This window comes from Anarhichas minor, unplaced genomic scaffold, assembly GCF_050575085.1.
Source record: "Anarhichas minor isolate MPS153535 unplaced genomic scaffold, ASM5057508v1 ptg000026l, whole genome shotgun sequence".
Classification (NCBI taxonomy): domain Eukaryota; kingdom Metazoa; phylum Chordata; class Actinopteri; order Perciformes; family Anarhichadidae; genus Anarhichas; species Anarhichas minor.
Genome location: NW_027466472.1, coordinates 2043228 through 2059599, shown reverse-complemented (window position 1 = coordinate 2059599; position 16372 = coordinate 2043228). Strand labels below are relative to the sequence as shown.

General features: G+C 44.6%; 1 protein-coding gene across 1 annotated transcript in view; it reads right to left on the bottom strand.

Moving 5' to 3' along the window:
• Nucleotides 1-15284, bottom strand: part of dpf1 (double PHD fingers 1) — a 36016-nt gene extending 20732 nt beyond the window's left edge. Inside the window, exons 1-5 of the mRNA XM_076100293.1 lie at nucleotides 15172-15284; nucleotides 3354-3383; nucleotides 2280-2440; nucleotides 910-1017; nucleotides 222-349 (exon numbers count right to left, since the gene is read on the bottom strand). Coding sequence (XP_075956408.1) covers nucleotides 222-349; nucleotides 910-1017; nucleotides 2280-2440; nucleotides 3354-3383; nucleotides 15172-15284 — 540 coding nt within the window. The remainder of the gene's footprint in view (nucleotides 1-221; nucleotides 350-909; nucleotides 1018-2279; nucleotides 2441-3353; nucleotides 3384-15171) is intronic.
• Nucleotides 15285-16372: the final 1088 nt, after the last annotated feature.

Sequence of the window (16372 nt, the reverse complement as noted above, 5' to 3'; positions counted from 1 at the left end):
AGCACACACTTGTGACCCGGTGCCAGGAGGGAGCTGTCAGAGCTGCGGGAGCTTGTGTCAACGGCAAAACACACACTCGGAGAGAGAGAGACAAAGGCAGAGAAAAAGACAAAGACACACAAACACAGACAGCCTGACATACGAACAAGACACAGGGAACAACAAAGTACAGAAGAGAGGAAATGAGAGAGAGAGGGAAGAAAGAGAAACGAGAGTCTCACCTGACACTCGCTCATTGGCTCTTCTTCCTTGGTTTCTACCTTCTTGTCCAGGGTTTCCCCGGCGAGCAGCGACTCCAACACGGGACCATCTGGGACGCCCCCCTCCTTCTTTAGAGAAGCCTCGTAGTCTGGAGAACGAGACAGTCGCAATCAGAAAACAGCAGAAGTCTCTCATTCACGCCGACATGCTCAGTTGAGCTGACAGTGCCCCGAGGAAACTGAATGTGGCTGCTTCATGACGGCACAAGGACTTCTGCAGCGTACAGACGCTGAAGTGATCCTCTGTAATATGTCTGAAATACCATATGTTTGTGTATTGCTTGTCATTTCATACAACCACCTTGTAGAGTGTAAGTAAATAAGCAAAAAGTACAATTTTATTCTGAATTGTTTAACTAAAAACTATGGCTATGCATAAAACTGTCTTTTAATTATGAACAGAGCTGTGAGCCATTTCTGTAAGTGTTAAAGTTATTTCAAAATTAGAAATAACTATTTATAGAAGCATGATAACCTCATGATGTGCAGCCAAACATTGGTCAAATCCACAGAACATTTTTTAAATACCCAATTCCAAGTTATGTGATACCATCATAGGATGTGGAATAAAGATGGATTTTTTTAAACCAGTATCAATCGCACAACTCCGTCAATGGTAAAAGTTATCAAAAAATTGCTCGTTAATTACCGATCTTGAACTCGATCGGTACAAGCCGCGGGTCCTCCAGGATGTTTAGCCGTCTCTTCTTCCGCCAGCAGCGAGCGGGATATGTGTACAACTGACCTGGAGCATGACCTGAAACACAGAGGAATACAAACACAGCTCGGTTACAAGACACGCTGCCACGATCCGGACGTTAGTTAGTGAATGAAAGCACGAAAAATGGATGATAAGATAAATAGATAGTCAGAGTCTGATGTGCTAGAATATTAACATTCAAAATGTCTACATTTACGCAAAGCAGTGAGTTGAGATAAACGCCAACACATCATAGTTTATTGTAGTACTGCTAAGGATGACGGGAATGACGTTCGTTTTTCCGGTGCTTTCAGATATAACAAAAGTCATAGAATTTAACCTGAGAGAGACGTAAACTTCTGAACCAAATTTCATTTAAATTTGATCCAATGGAGACATTTCAGTCTGCACCACAAAATGGGAAAGTCATAATTCATTATCTGGGAACCATGAATTACTGTATAAAAGTCTTAATCCATCTAATAGTTGAACTGTCTGAACTCTTGCATGGCTATAAAAGGCTTTGGCGTAAATAGCTGTATGTTATGGTCTTGTACATGTTTCCTAACCAAAGATGTGTCATTATTAATACAGTTTTTAAATATAAACTTTTTGTTGGTTTTGGAAAATAATCAGCCATTAAAAATGCATCAAATAGTAATAAAAATGTAATCTTTAACTCATGCAACTCTTTTTAATTCAACACTATTCTATGCAAATGCAAGTTATAACCAAAAACTAACTAACTAACAAACAGACACCAAGCAAAGCCTACAAACTCAAAACGTTAACACACTCATGCACAAGTTCACACACACACACACACACACACACACACACACACACACACACACACACACACACACACACACTCTCTCTCTCTCTCTCTCTGGAATAGTTGGTGCCAGCGGCGTATCATTGCCTACAGGGTTGTCTGATTCACTGCCAAAATACACTGATGTTACAGAGAAAGAGAGAGCGATGAGGAAACAACCGTTGGGGAAAGTAAAGAAAGAAGTTGAGGTGTGAAAGGTAGGAGGCCTGGAAACGAGGGGGGAGGAAATGAGGGAGAGGTGAGAGGAAAAGGGAGACGAGAAACAAGCAGAGCAGAGGAAGGGGAATGAAGCTGCGAGAAGAACGACGCAGAGAAAATAATTTGTTTAGCACAACAGCTGGTAAACGCAACGCAACAAAGAAGAGAGCTCTGAAGAGCTTCTCAAGCCTCAGCCAGCCACTTTATCCTGACACGGTATGAAAACACACACACACACACACACACACACACACACACACACACACACACCCTGAGAGACACACACCTGGACCGCGGTGGTTCTTCTCCATCCAGATGTAGCAGTTGCTCTGGGCCACGCCGGTCTGGGAGTCCAGGAAGGGGAGACGCATGGAGCGCTCTGCGCACAGACGGGCATTGTAGCTGCGACAGTGTTCAATGGCCTCCTTATAGAACTCCTCACCAAGACTGAGAGGATAAAGACAGGAGGAAGAGGAGGAGGAGGATGAGGGAGAATAGAAAGAAGGAGGGTGTGTGACGGGGTCAAAGGTGAACGCCAAAGAGGGAATACAGTCCAAAATTAGCAAGCACAATGGTGTGTGTTTGTGTGAGTCATAAAAAGGGAGTTTCATGGACAGGTGTAGGGCAAGTGTGTGTGTGTGTGTGTGTGTGTGTGTGTGTGTGTGTGTGCAAGCACAAATAAGAATCCACAGTTGTCCCAGACACTTTAAATGTCCTTTTTCAGTTTTATCCTTGATTTTAACTCTTGAAGTCCCTAAGTGACACATACTGAACATCCTGGTGAGGTCATGTGACAGTGAGTTCGTTTGTGTACCAATGACATCACTTCCAAAATGGCTGCCTGGCTGGTGAGCACATTTGGCAGAACTAGCCAAGAGGAGTGCATTTATACGTAAACGCCCATCGTGACATATCTAACATTTCAGATCTTTGACTCTAGAGGGTAGTATTTTCAGAAATGTGTTACACGTGTTTCATTTAGTCTGTTTTATATCCCCCATATTTTGTTCTGGGTTCTTATGGGTTAAACACACTTCTAAGGGTTGGTGCACGTGTGTAAAGCCAAAAGGGGCATCGCCTGGTCAATCATGAGCAGTTATGGTGTGATTGAGGGTGTGTGTGTGCGGTCCTATTAACCTGGGTCACAGCAGACGACCGCACTGTTCAAGCCACACACAGTCACATTACAGCCGCACACAGTCACAGTTACAGTAACACATTTTTCACCGTGAGGACAATGTGTGCACTTATTGCACTGTATCTTCTCACCTGTACAAGTGTGAGTTTGATTAAGATTCAGTGTAATATTCTTCTCTTTGTTCCTCCCTCCCTCCCTCCCGTCTCCCCTCCTCTCTCTTACCTGTTCTTGATGACTGCACCTCCAGATTGCCTGTAGGGAGAAGAAGAAAAAGGAAAAAAAATGATAGATGTGTGGTGAGTCACTGCTCCTCTCCCCCCTACATCCTCTCTCACTCCCTCTCCACTTCTCAGTCTTTTAAAGAAATCTCTTTTTTTCGTCTTTTTTCTTCCGATTATCTTGTTGTTGTTGCATGTTTAACTTTCACACTTTGCCCATTTCTCGCTGCACTTCTTTTTTTTTTTTTTTGCATGTTCCTTCACACTTCTCTGTCTTCTCTTTGTCTCTCTCTCCTGTTAATCACTCCTCTCTAGTGTCTTCCTGCTGAGTGCAGCCATCAAGGTCACAATACAGACGGTAGATACAGGACACACTAAGCTACAGCGACACACATACGCACAGAGCTACAGTGCTGGGACAACAGCGTCCTCACAAATACAGTGCAGTGCAGCCGATTTAGCATTGCATAACAGTGTCAGACCAGAGATATCGTTCTTTTTAATCTATGCATTGTTCTTCCCTTTCCAAAACCTGCCGCCTACCTTACCCACAATGCAACTCGACTGCTGACAGCTCAATCAGAGATTCAGGTACGTTATGCTCGAAAGAGGAGCGAGTTTCAGGTTTCTTTTTGTTGAGATAACTTGAGATAACTCCACAAACACACATTTCTTTTTCGATTTCAAATTTGTGTTTTCAGCCCTGACTCAAGTGACATCACTTGAGGACGTTTATCCGACTTCATGCAGCTCCCTCTGGAGCCACAAAAGGTTTGATCTCAATCTCCAACACCTGAAAACTCACTTTTGATGTGTAGCATAGAGGCTGCATCTAAAGGAATCTGGCAAATAATGACAGAAAATAACTTAAATGGTGTACAACTTTAATTTGGTGATGATTGGATCAAATTTGGTCATTTAAAATTGCAAACTCATCCTGATGGATTCATCATGATCTAATAGATCCAGTGGAAAAATAATTAGATTTTAAAGCCACAAGATGCTCCGAAACGCAAGAAAAGAAGTTCACATTTTAGCTTTATCTGCATCAAATCTAACCAGTTCCCTCTTGGCCCAAGCCTTCAATTTGTCCAAGATTTTACTGAAATCTGTGAAATAATTTTTTTGTTTTTTAATATCTGCTAATTAACAGACGAAAAGCAAACAAACTGGACCAAAAGCCTCCTTGGCTGAGGTACTTATTGAAATCTGCCACTACAACACACTACAACAAACTCTCAAGGTACAAACAGAACAGATCATCATCTTTGAGCAGAGGAAAAGCAAAATTAAGTTTGAAAAGATGTGACTTTTTGACAAGACGCTCAAACGGAAAGAGGATTATCTACACTTTAATATCCTCAAACTGGATAAAACTTGTGAAAATGTCAACAACAATCAACTGTCCTGGTAAGTATAAGGACAAATTTAACTCCCATAAGACCCAGCAGATGCTGGTGAGGTCTGACAGCTTGTGCGTCGACATCTTCAAAACCTCCTGAACCAGTTCTGCAACCTTGCGGGCCATCGCTGGATGTGTGACATTTAAAGGATGGGATCCGGGCGTCAATATGTGTCGTTTGGAATGGACTGCTCGCCTTCTGCTGAAGAGGATGTGTTTCTGTGCAGCTCGGCGCCTGCAATCGGCTGAGCATTTGACAAATAGAGTATTTGAATGGCGACGTTGGAGGTACGTCACTTTTCCTCAACTCGCTTCACTTTGCTTTAGTGCTTTGCAAGCGATCCTCCGTGTAGTTTACAATAAGCTGAAGACGAACTGAGCGGGGTAGAGGCCTGTCCAGAGAGAAGCAGCCACTGTGGATAAAAGCAACACCTAAATGTTTCATTTAAAGTCAGAGTTTGTACCTGCAGAAGTACACCTATAAATAGTGATGAGGAGGGAGAATAAAGGCTCACACACACTGAGAGGTGCTCTAACAGTCACAAACACAGGTCCAGAAAGCCTTACATGCTTCTTTTTTACATACTACAGTAAGGCGAACATGGTGAAAAAAAGACTTGGACTTCCAGGCTCCACTAGTGACCAAAGTGAAAAACCAGAGGAGGAAAAAAGACAACATTCAAAATGTAAAACAGCTCATCACCTCTGAGCCCCCCCTCCTGCCTCAGCAACCCTCTCACTTCAAAACCAGCTCTCCTTCATCCCTACATCACCTTCATCCCTCTCTCCTCCGCCGGAGAATGAGCCGGTCCCCTCTCGATAATAAGTTGACAGCTGTAGAAAATGGCTTCTTTCAATTTGGGTGCTCCCAATCTCATTATATTGTGATAGGAGAGCTGCATGACTGTTTGCCTGTTTGGAGGCTCGCACGGGAGAAGAGCTGAGGCACTCGAAGTGGAGGCTGAGAGGGAGATATACGCAAAGAGGAAGTTGGGAGAAGATATTTGAAGAAAGAGGGAAGGAGGATGAGATGAGCAGAGGAGAGAAAACGAGAAAGAGGAAAGTCACATCCAACGAGGGAGAGGCAGAAATATATGGGGAGGAAAGGGGTGAGAAGAGGAAGGGAGACTAAATGAGAGAGAAGATGGACAAAGAGAGAGATAACTCTGCAGTAACAGAGCAGGACGACCTGTGAAAAGACGTGACTCGCTGACAACACTTCATCTTTAGCTCGCTGTCGTTTAAAAGGGGGGCTAACGGCACATTTCTCTGCACCGTGAAACCCTTAATTCAGCAGCAAATAGCCACCAGAGGAAATCAGACTCTCAACATCAATTTGTAAAATAATAATCTTCAGCTCTTGGAGTTGATTCAGAAATCACAGTGAAGGGGTGGCAACGGCGGAAAGAGCGTGATCAGCAAACATTTCTTAGAATGCAATCTTTCATTGTCCAATATGGGCCTGAATAGCAATGAAACATCCCTATTCTTAAATCAGCACCGTGTTACTCCCACATGGATCTGTGAGTGGGAGACTGAGACTGCTTTAAAGGTGCTGAATTCAATATTGTGAGCAGAGGGATTGCCTCCCCACAGTTCTCAACATGGTGGCAGCTGAGCTGGCGGCTTGCAGCTAACAGTGCAAACAACGGCAATAGTGCTAACAGTGTTTACCTAGGGGGGGAAACCAGAGGGTTGGCTCCACAGACTGTATATAAGAAGTAAACGTAGTCGTCGTAACATCACTCATTGGTTTGTAGACTGCCGTTTTGAAGCCTTACGTTCGGCAATTTGGACGGCGCCATCTTGGCTTTTGTCAACCAATGAATAGAGGTTACCATATTTGGACTGCGGAGGAGTGACGTACAGATGCTGTATACGTCTCTGGTAATGCCAATGACCTGTCAATCCCAGTAAGCCAGCCCTAAAGCATACCCTGCTTTATTTACATCACGCTGTATTGAAGAAGACTTGAAACTATAGATTGAGAGCATAAACTCATGTTTACAATGTTTACTGAGGTAATAAATCAACAGAGAAGTAGAGTCATTTTCTCATAGACTTCTATACAATTAGACTTTGTTTTGCAACCAGAGGAGTCGCTCCAAGGTTGCTGGCCCGTAGAGAGAATGCTAGTTTAAGACACTTCTTCAGAACCGGAGGTTGCTGCCTGGTTGCAGCTAAGCTTCTGCAACAATTCCGTAGTTGCAATACTTCTGGGAAGCTTGTGGAAAGCTTCCGCAGAGCCGCAGAGCCAGGTTTGCGGAGCTCGCAGAGAGCCTCCTCATAACGAGAAAAATGCGATGCATAGTACCTCGCATCCTGTTGCAACAACAACCTTATTAATTCTAGGCACAGGAGCTCCACCTTATTGTCCAACTCTTCCTTAATGTTTCTTGTTTTACAGCCATTGAGTTGTGTTGGGCCAAACTCATATGGAACTATTGAATCACCTCTATCGAATACATCAAAGCCCACCTGACAAAAGACCACAGGTCCAAATCAGAAGGAATTACATGTTAATGCATGAGCGCACAGCCGCAGGAGTATGAATCAGGAATAACATGCACTATAAAGGATGCACACACTTGCCCGGCTATGTCAACAAAGCAAGGAGAACCTCGGACAGCATCACACACAGAGGGAGAGTGACTTTCTCTGCTCAGGCAAATATTGCTCCACTCTATCATTACATCGCAAATAGTTAATTGCCGGCTGTATTAAAAACTGCTACAACTTCATTTTTACTCTGATGGGTGACAGGGTGGCTCTGCTAAGTTCATCACTAGCCATGTGTCCTGTCATAATGTAAAGATAAAGCATTAGCTACATGCTGGTGAATTGTACATGTGGCAGAAAATCAGAGGCTTGAGGGAATAGTTTGACATGGTGAGTAATGCACATATACAAGTATTTGATTTCTTGCTGAGAGTTAGATGAGAAGATTGATACCAAGCTCATGGTCATGGAAAAAAAAACTACAGCCGGGAGGGGACTGTTAGCTTAGCATTTGTCCAAAGGTAACAAAATGATCAGCCTACCAGGAAACCTCTAAAGCTCCCTTATTAACACAGTATATATTGTTATGAAGTGAATAAGCGTATTTCCCAAAGTGTGGAACTATTTCTATATTGTAGACAAGGAAGAAAGGCTCAGCTACTATTCACATGATAACAAAGCAGATTGTTCCTCCACGTGGAGGGAAACTGTCTCGGCTGCAGCACTCTGGCCTGTGGCCGACCAACCCAGCAGCTACTGAAAACACAGACCACAGGAAGAGGCACCGAGAAACCAAAGTGTCCATCATCAAACCACACAGCCAATGAAGGAAAGCCGAAACCTGATTCTACACCTACACACACACACACACACGCACACTGTGGGTTTACGCCTCATTGTGCATGAAAACTAATTTTACAATTCCAATAATTTTCATTTCTATTATCCTCAACATCTATTGCTATTGCAGGTTTATTCCAGCTATATTTCACACTAATGAACGCACACAGACTCACGAGCGCAGGCAGAGAGAAATACTAGCAGCTTTAGGAATTGACTGTCGGAGTGCCAACCCTCCAACGAACTGAAGCTGACTACCAAAGATGTCCAGGCAGACATGACAGAAATGACAATCACACAGGCCCGTGCTGTGCAAGGGCACAAAAACATCACAAAGGACACCTGTGCACATGCATGTGCACGCACACACACAGCAATGCTACAAAAAAAACGAATACATGCACTGGTACATACATTCTAAAAAGGACATTAATATACATGCATGCGCACGGGAATATAACAAAGAGGTTCATGCATGCAAACACAATATAGACAATATCATGAAGCTCCAACCACAGACACACACACAGACACACACACACACCAAATCAAGTTTAGATGAAGAAAATGAATGGGAGCGCCTGGAGCATGTGGTCTATGTGTGTGTATGAATCCTTAGCTCACATTGAGCTGTCTGCCTCAGCCTGCACTAAGCAAACAGCAGGGAGGGAGAGGCCTTCATGAAAACACTGAAGAAAGTGGGAACAGTGGGAGCACACCCACGCACACACACACATACACACACACACACACACACACACACACACACACACACACACACACACTTGTGTTCCTGACAGGCAGCAGACATACAGCATTCCTAAAAAGCACAGCTACCCCACCAGGCCCGCGGTGGGTCAGCTATTGTCTGAATCTCTGGGCGATTCCTCAAGCGCCATCCAGCAGAGGCCGTCCACTTCAGCACATACTGAGTCCAGTGTTGCATCCACACACTGCTAAAACAGACAGACACACACACACACTGCCGGTAGCATTCCTGTGGTTACGGTGCAATTAACCAAACCAATTAACTGGTTCCTCGACCAATAGAGAAAACAGAGGGCTCCCCCTAGAGGTGAAATTGAATCATTGGAAAAGCTGATGAGAAATATGAGGAAATTATGAAAATTAGTCCACAATTTAAAAAATAAAAAAATGATCGTGAACGCCAACAAAGGATTTCATTTTAATGGTGGATTCCAACTGGGTGAAATTAGGTAATTAAACTGGGAGGAAATGAAGTATTCCAAATGTAAATGGCTGTACGAGGGCTGAAGGCAGATTGTATGGGAGTGATTTGCACTTTAGATTTGTTAGCAAATGATGCCGAGGCAATGGCTGTAGACTGTTAGCTCTGTGTGTGTGTGTGTGTGTGTGTGTGTGTGTGTGTGTGTGTGTGTGTGTGTGTGTGTGTGTGTGTGTGTGTATGGGTTAGCTTTAAGCCTGTGAAAACACTTGTGCCTACAGACCCAAGTCTGTACACCTGGTCGACACACCTGTCTCATCCACCATTGTCCATCTGTGCAGTTACTCACACAGTCACACACACGCACATTGATGTTGTCTGGCCTACGGAGCTTTGTGTGTGTGTGTGTGTGTGTTTGTGTGTGTGCAGAGTGGAGAACGGTCAGGATGCCTACTGTACTGTTCCTCCCCTCCCCCCAAACCCAGCCTCCATGGCTGAACTCAACAGATTAAACTATGCAATGTAACCCTTACCAATCCACCCCTCCTCCCTCCCCCCCCCCCCCACATCCCCCCATCCTCACCATCCTCAATTCAATTTTTACTCTCTCTCTCTCTCTCTCTCTCACTCACTCACTCACTCTCTCACTCTCTAGCTCTCTCTCTCTCTCTCTGTGAAATGATTTGTCTTTTTTCTCTCTTCTACCATTCTCTGTGCATGTGCACGTGAACACATTTCCCTGTTCTTCTGATGATTGCTAGGCTGCAGTGGCAAGGAGATATATATATATATATATATATATATATACACAGTATATCTGTGAGTACTAAAATACATTGGATAATGCTGCACACGTACAACCACACCAATGCACGTGCACAAACGCAAACATGCACCCTGAAAATACAGTTCTACAATTTAAAGGGAACACACATTGGAGTACATTGTGTGTGTGTGTGTGTGTGTGTGTGTGTGTGTGTGTGTGTAGTGTCAGACTGCATGTCAGTCTCCAAGACAAAGAGGCCACACACTCTGTCTGACAGTGACAGACAGACAAATGGACAGACAGGAGTGTGTGTGTGTGTGTGTGTGTGTGTGTGTGTGTGTGTGTGTGTGTGTGTGGCAGGGTATATGCAGGAGCGGACGTCTGCCACATAACCAGCTGGAAAATGTCAGTTTGCTCAAATTGCTGTCACAGCACTGCATCTGTGTGTGTGTGTGTGTGTGTGTGCGTGTGTGTCTGCTACTGCCTGTTTGCATATTTGAACATGACGAGAGATTTGACACACAGAAAGTGAGGAGGGCAGACAGCGGCAGCTCATGTCACATCTGTCAAAAGGTTTGTGTTACCTGCTACGTGGGATTTTAATGAAGAGTTGCGTTTCATTTCCTGTGTGTGTGTGTGTGTACGCGTGTGTGTGTGTGTACGTGTGTGTGTGTGTGTGTGTGTGTGTGTGTGTGTGTGTGTCTCCCTTGTTGTCCACTGGGTGTGGTTATCTTGGAGTCACTATAAAACTGAATCATGGGCCTCTCTGTGTGAATGTAACTATGTGTGCACGTTTTCTGTTTGTGGGTATTTGTCTGCAATACTTACACATGTTCTCATCCGTGCATTTCAGCATGCTGAGTATTTGTGTTTGTGTGTGCTGGTCTATGTGTGTGGGTGTATGTAGCCCGTAGCTAGCTGCAGTGTGTATTGAGGGCAGTACATCAGGGTAAGGCAATCTGCCTCTGAACAGCTCCTTCAGGTGAGATTTATCACCACTGCACTTGGCCTCTTATTATGGCGATGGATTCTCTACCTCTGTATCTGGGTGCACGTGTGAGTGCACGTGTGAGTGCACGTGTGAGTGCATGTGTGTGCGTGTGTGTTTTCTTAGCCCCCACCTCACCCTCCACCTCCTCAGTCTGTATCCTTATTAAAGTGCTGCAGAGGGAAGCAGACATTGGTTTGTGTTGACTCCACCCTCAACAACTCCTGATAGGGATCCACTGGACACGCACGCTGGGAATAATATAAATGGGGAATGACAACAGAGAGGAAATAACGCTGAGGAGAGGAGAGATTTGGGTTGATTAATTCTCCCACCACACCTTTTGCATGTGGACTACAAGTTTGCGACCAAACAAAACTACAAATTCCAATTTTCCTCGGTGGAAATCACGCAAGGTCCCAAAGCAGTGGAGCTGACTGACAGTCAGTTAGGTAGCACTGGAGAAATAGGTCATAGAGCTAAAAATACTTATCTATGTCTCTCTCTCTCATTCTCTCTCTATCCTGTCTTCTAAAAACACACACAAAGTAAAACAGATAGAAAGTCTAAATAAGGGGCTGATGAAAGGAATAACTCTGAAAAAGAAATACCCTTAAAAACATCAGACCTCAGGCTTAGCCTACTCCCGTACGAATGAAGAAAAAACTGAGAGCAAGAAAGGGAATGAGAGAGTGCAACTGTGTGTGCTTCCCATTCTGTGTGTGTGTGTGTGTGTGTGTGTGTGTGTGTGTGTGTGTGTGTGTGTGTGTGTGTGTGTGTGTGTATGTGTGTATGTGTGTATGTGTGCCTCCATCCACACGGGTGATACCGCACAAATGAGCGAGTGAGGGAATGAAAGGGAGAGATTGAAAGAGAAAGAAAGATCTGGAAATGGATGCTCAGGCTGTGGTTTTCAGGCATCACGCGGGGCTGTTTGCACACAGAGCCGGTTATTACATGGAACTCATTTAGCTCGGCTCAGTCAGGCAGGGCAGAAATATTATTATATATAGGCCCCCACCACAACCGCCGGCAATACCACAGCACACTATTCTCTACATCTGCCCCTCCAACCGGCACAAAGAAGTAATATCGCTGAAAACAAGCGCCACGTCAACTGCCATTTTCACAATTTCTGACACCTGTGCCTTCGCAGTGATTGTCGTGAAGTCAAATTCCTGCCGTCGGTTTAATTTAATTGTGACCAACATATCACTCTGTGAGGCCACATGTGGAAATATAGTACAATTTGGTATGAACAGTGGACTATAAACACTTTCTGCTAGTAGATAGTTCCAATCCACAGTAAATCTCTCTGAGGGAACTCTTATGAGTGAGATATCCAACAAGATTTAAAGGGATCTGACAAAACACATAAAGAATTTCCTCCAGTACGTTTTGCTGAATATTAAATTACTGACATGCTTTGATTCACAATGTAAGGAACCATGGTGGAGGGTGGGGGTGAGTGGGGGAGGGTGGGGAGGTTGAGGGTAAGCGACTTGGAGGGCTCAGATGGTTTGAGGCCGAAACAGCAGGAAAATGGAAAAGAGAGAGCGAGCGAGACAGAGAGGAAATGGCTGAACAAAAGGGAGATGGAGAAAAAGAGTGATGGATGGAGAAAGTGATGAAGAAGGAGGGAGGGGACGAGTGGAAGACGGGGCAGCAGGGGTGATGGGAGGACAGGGAGGAAATAAGAGGGTTGGGGGGGAGAGATGGAGAGGGAAGCAGAGGAGGAGAGATTAAACGAGTCTCTAATCCAGCAGAGAGAGAGAGAGAGAGAGAGAGAGAGCTGGTGGGGAAATGCCCAGTAGATTGGAGCTGCTCTCCTCCACTGATTTGCCTTTGCACACAAATGAACCCTCCAATGTACTTCCACACACATCACTGCAGGCACACTCCCCTCACACTTGGGTGACTATTGTGAATGCATCCTGCTGAAATTTACATCCACTGAATCGATTAGAATTCATTGCAGCAATTCACCAAAGTTAGGGGACAACAACAGGCATTGTCTCCAGCCGCTCTGTTAGGGCCGATATTGAAACCAAATTTTGCTAGTTGTTTCCTTCCATTTTGCTGAATGGGCCTTTACTTTGTAAGCCTTCTAACAGCAAGTTGTGTTGCTAATTACCGGGGCTTGTTTAAAAGCCGATCGCAGTGTGTGTGGTAACTGGAACGTAATTAAACCGTGTGTAACAATGGCATTCATACAGTTGGTGAGGTGTTGAAGGCAGCGTTGATTGCTGTGGCCTTGTGTAATAAATACATTCGGCTTTACTGTTGCACATGGAGTCAGATGCTGTAGTGAAACGGTGCGCCAGCATCCCTGCAGGTCTGCATCTGGCTGACAACTGTACTGCTTTGTGCCATGTCTTCTTTTTTGCAAGACCACCACTGAAAACTGAACACTAATTCATTAGTTTAAATTGTACTTTTATTCTTTCCCTATCATATTATCTCTCCTATCACCACAACCTCACTTCCTTCTCTGCCCTGGTACATTGGTATATATATATATATATATATATATATATGTTCCATGCAAATCAGTCAATTTAATCCCTTTGACATGGTGTCAGGGGGGGGCCTCTGGGACTAATCTGGCCACACTTTGGCTCTGCTTGGATGAGCGAAGAGGAGAGGAGAATAAGCTCTGAGCTAAAAAAGGTCCCACATGACGGCCTCCATCCAGTCCACCTGTCCACTCCTGACCCGTCACCACAGAACGTTACTGGATACCAGTTAATTAGAGCGTTGTTAAACCTCCAAATTATTCATCTCAAATCTTTTCTGACGCCCTCATTGAGATATGTGCTGTTAGTGAAATGCATTTGGGCAACAACAAAAACAGAAAAACTAAAATACCATCAGAGTACAATCACGGCAGCACACACACAGGTGCCCAATCAGTGCCGTTCCGGTTCCCTCTCGGCTGTGAAGTGCTCTTCAAAGAAAGGCACGTAGGCTACAGGGCAGTCGTTCATGGATTTGCACGAAATGTCGCCTGTGTCTGCATCTCAGAGAGGCTGACAGACAGACAGACAGTCAGACAGACAGGTCTGTATCCCATATCACTGCTCAGGTGAAACCTGTGCAGCATCCGACGTGCGCCCCTGTTTTTTTTGCACACAAGTCTACGACTTTTCTTTGTTTCAAACTGCCTAAGCTGGATCTGTTGTGTGCTCACTCCTCGGCTGCATGTGAATATCGGAGCTATTGTGGTGCTGTTTCTTTTTTGTTTCGGCTCCCTGTAAGTACCCGCTGACAGACGCACATCAGCCACCTTTTTTGGCCGGGAGCCCAGGCGGGCAGCAGGCGTCTGCATTCCGCTGAAACCAGTCTCAGAAAAACAACACACAAAAAGACCCCCCCAAAAAAAACCTGCACAAAGGGGATTATTTCGGGAGAAACTTCACGGGAAATCCATCCGTTTAAAGACCCATTTGGTAGAATTAAATGCCCGTTAAGATGCACGATAAGTGTAAAACGCCAGACCGCAATTTAGATTCCATTATGGGCTTTATTATAGGCGCTGAAGATGAAAGCAAGTCTCGGAGTTAAAGCCGTACACCAGCGTATTTACCTCGGTTTATGTATTTCCGAGAGGTCCGGCAGTAAAGGTAACGCTGCAGCCAAAAACCCATGCAGCGAGCTTCATCCTGCCTACCTGTTTACCCCGTGTCCCAAAAATGTGCTCACAGGTACGGTAAAGCCCTCTAAGCTCCCTGCCTCCCCGGCCAGCCTGCCACTCCAGCCTGGCTTTGACCGTGATCTTGGCTGGCTACAGTGACAAGGGACACACCGGGTCACCCAAATCTACCTCCAGCATTCCTCCATATCCCTGCACACACGCTGCTGTTGGCTCAAATGATCATATGAACTGCATCGGCGCGCACAATAATCCCCTCGTGCCAAAAAAAACAGACCCCCCCTCCTCGTCAGCTTCAAATCTAACTTTTCTTTAAGGCTGATTCGCGTTCGCTGACATTATCTCCATCTCTGCTGTATGCATTGCATGTACAGATGTGTTGGTAATCGTGCTGAGAAATATCTGGGAATGTAAGGCTCTTAAAAAGCACTGACAGCATGCACAAATACGAAAAAAAGCGCAAACGCTCAGGAAATGTGTTGTACTTACGATTTGAGGGGGTTCTGCACCGCTGTGGCCATTTTGATATAGTATGATAGAATGCAACACTGCAGAGCCCGGTATTGTACATGTAATGTAGCTGCTATTCCAATTTCATTCATTCTCTGGGGCTGCGGCTGGAGCGAGCAGCCAATGGGAGGCGGGAGCGCCCTGTGACAGCTTTGGGGAAGTGTAGTCTTTTACGCATGTCAACATGAAACATGCTGAAGGGAAGCGCACTACAAGTACCAGCGGGGATGGCGGTTTAAGTGGACCACAGTCCCGCCTCGGACTTGTAAGAGCAATGCCATCCCCCGGTTCTGAATTTATTTAAATACAAATAATTTTTCAAAAATTAAAAAAACGTCTACAGTTATGTCAAGGTTGGGTTGCAGGACTGTCTGTCAGTCTGAATATGCCAGCTTCTCTAATGCATTGTTTCCTTGTCTGGATGATGAGGATGAGGATGAGGATGAGGATGATGATGAGGATGATGATGGGCGAGGTTGAGTCTGCACTGGCCAGTCCAAAAATTGCACCACATCATGTAAGTGGCAACTTGATGGGAAGCCTAAATGTCATACTGAATGAAGAGAAAATAATATTAACCAATTATTTTTTAGTACTTTGGTGAGTGTTGCCTGACCTGTGAGTTTATTTTAGGGAACAACTACAATGTTATATATACAGAAAAGCATTAGCTTAATTTCCTTAAAACATACAATCCACATTCAAAGCTGGTCAACTCAATTACTAAAGAAAATATAGGCCTATCATATTCAATTACATAGGCTATTACCCTTTAATTACTAGTATATACAAACTATTTTAGGGCATATTAAGAGACGCTGTGTCTACATAACCTTACAATAGTGGTGGCATGTTGATAGACCCGTGGTTAATCTTATATTATCTGTGCTAGGTAGCCATGCACTGAGCAGCTTTAATTATTCATTAATCAGGGGCGATGGGTTGAGAGGAGGCCTATAATTGATTCTTTCAGACATTTGTCTCTCATGGATGAGCCCGGAGAAAGGCTGGGACCCTCTTCAATCTCCTCATCCATCCATCCTTTATTCCTTCCTTCTTTAATTCCTTCCTCCCCAACATGCTTTCCATCCCTGCTTGGAGGGAAGGAAGGAAGGAAGGAAGGAAGGAAGGGAAGGAGAAAGGAAGGAAGGAAGGAAAGTCGGTAGGTACTGTTTGAGCA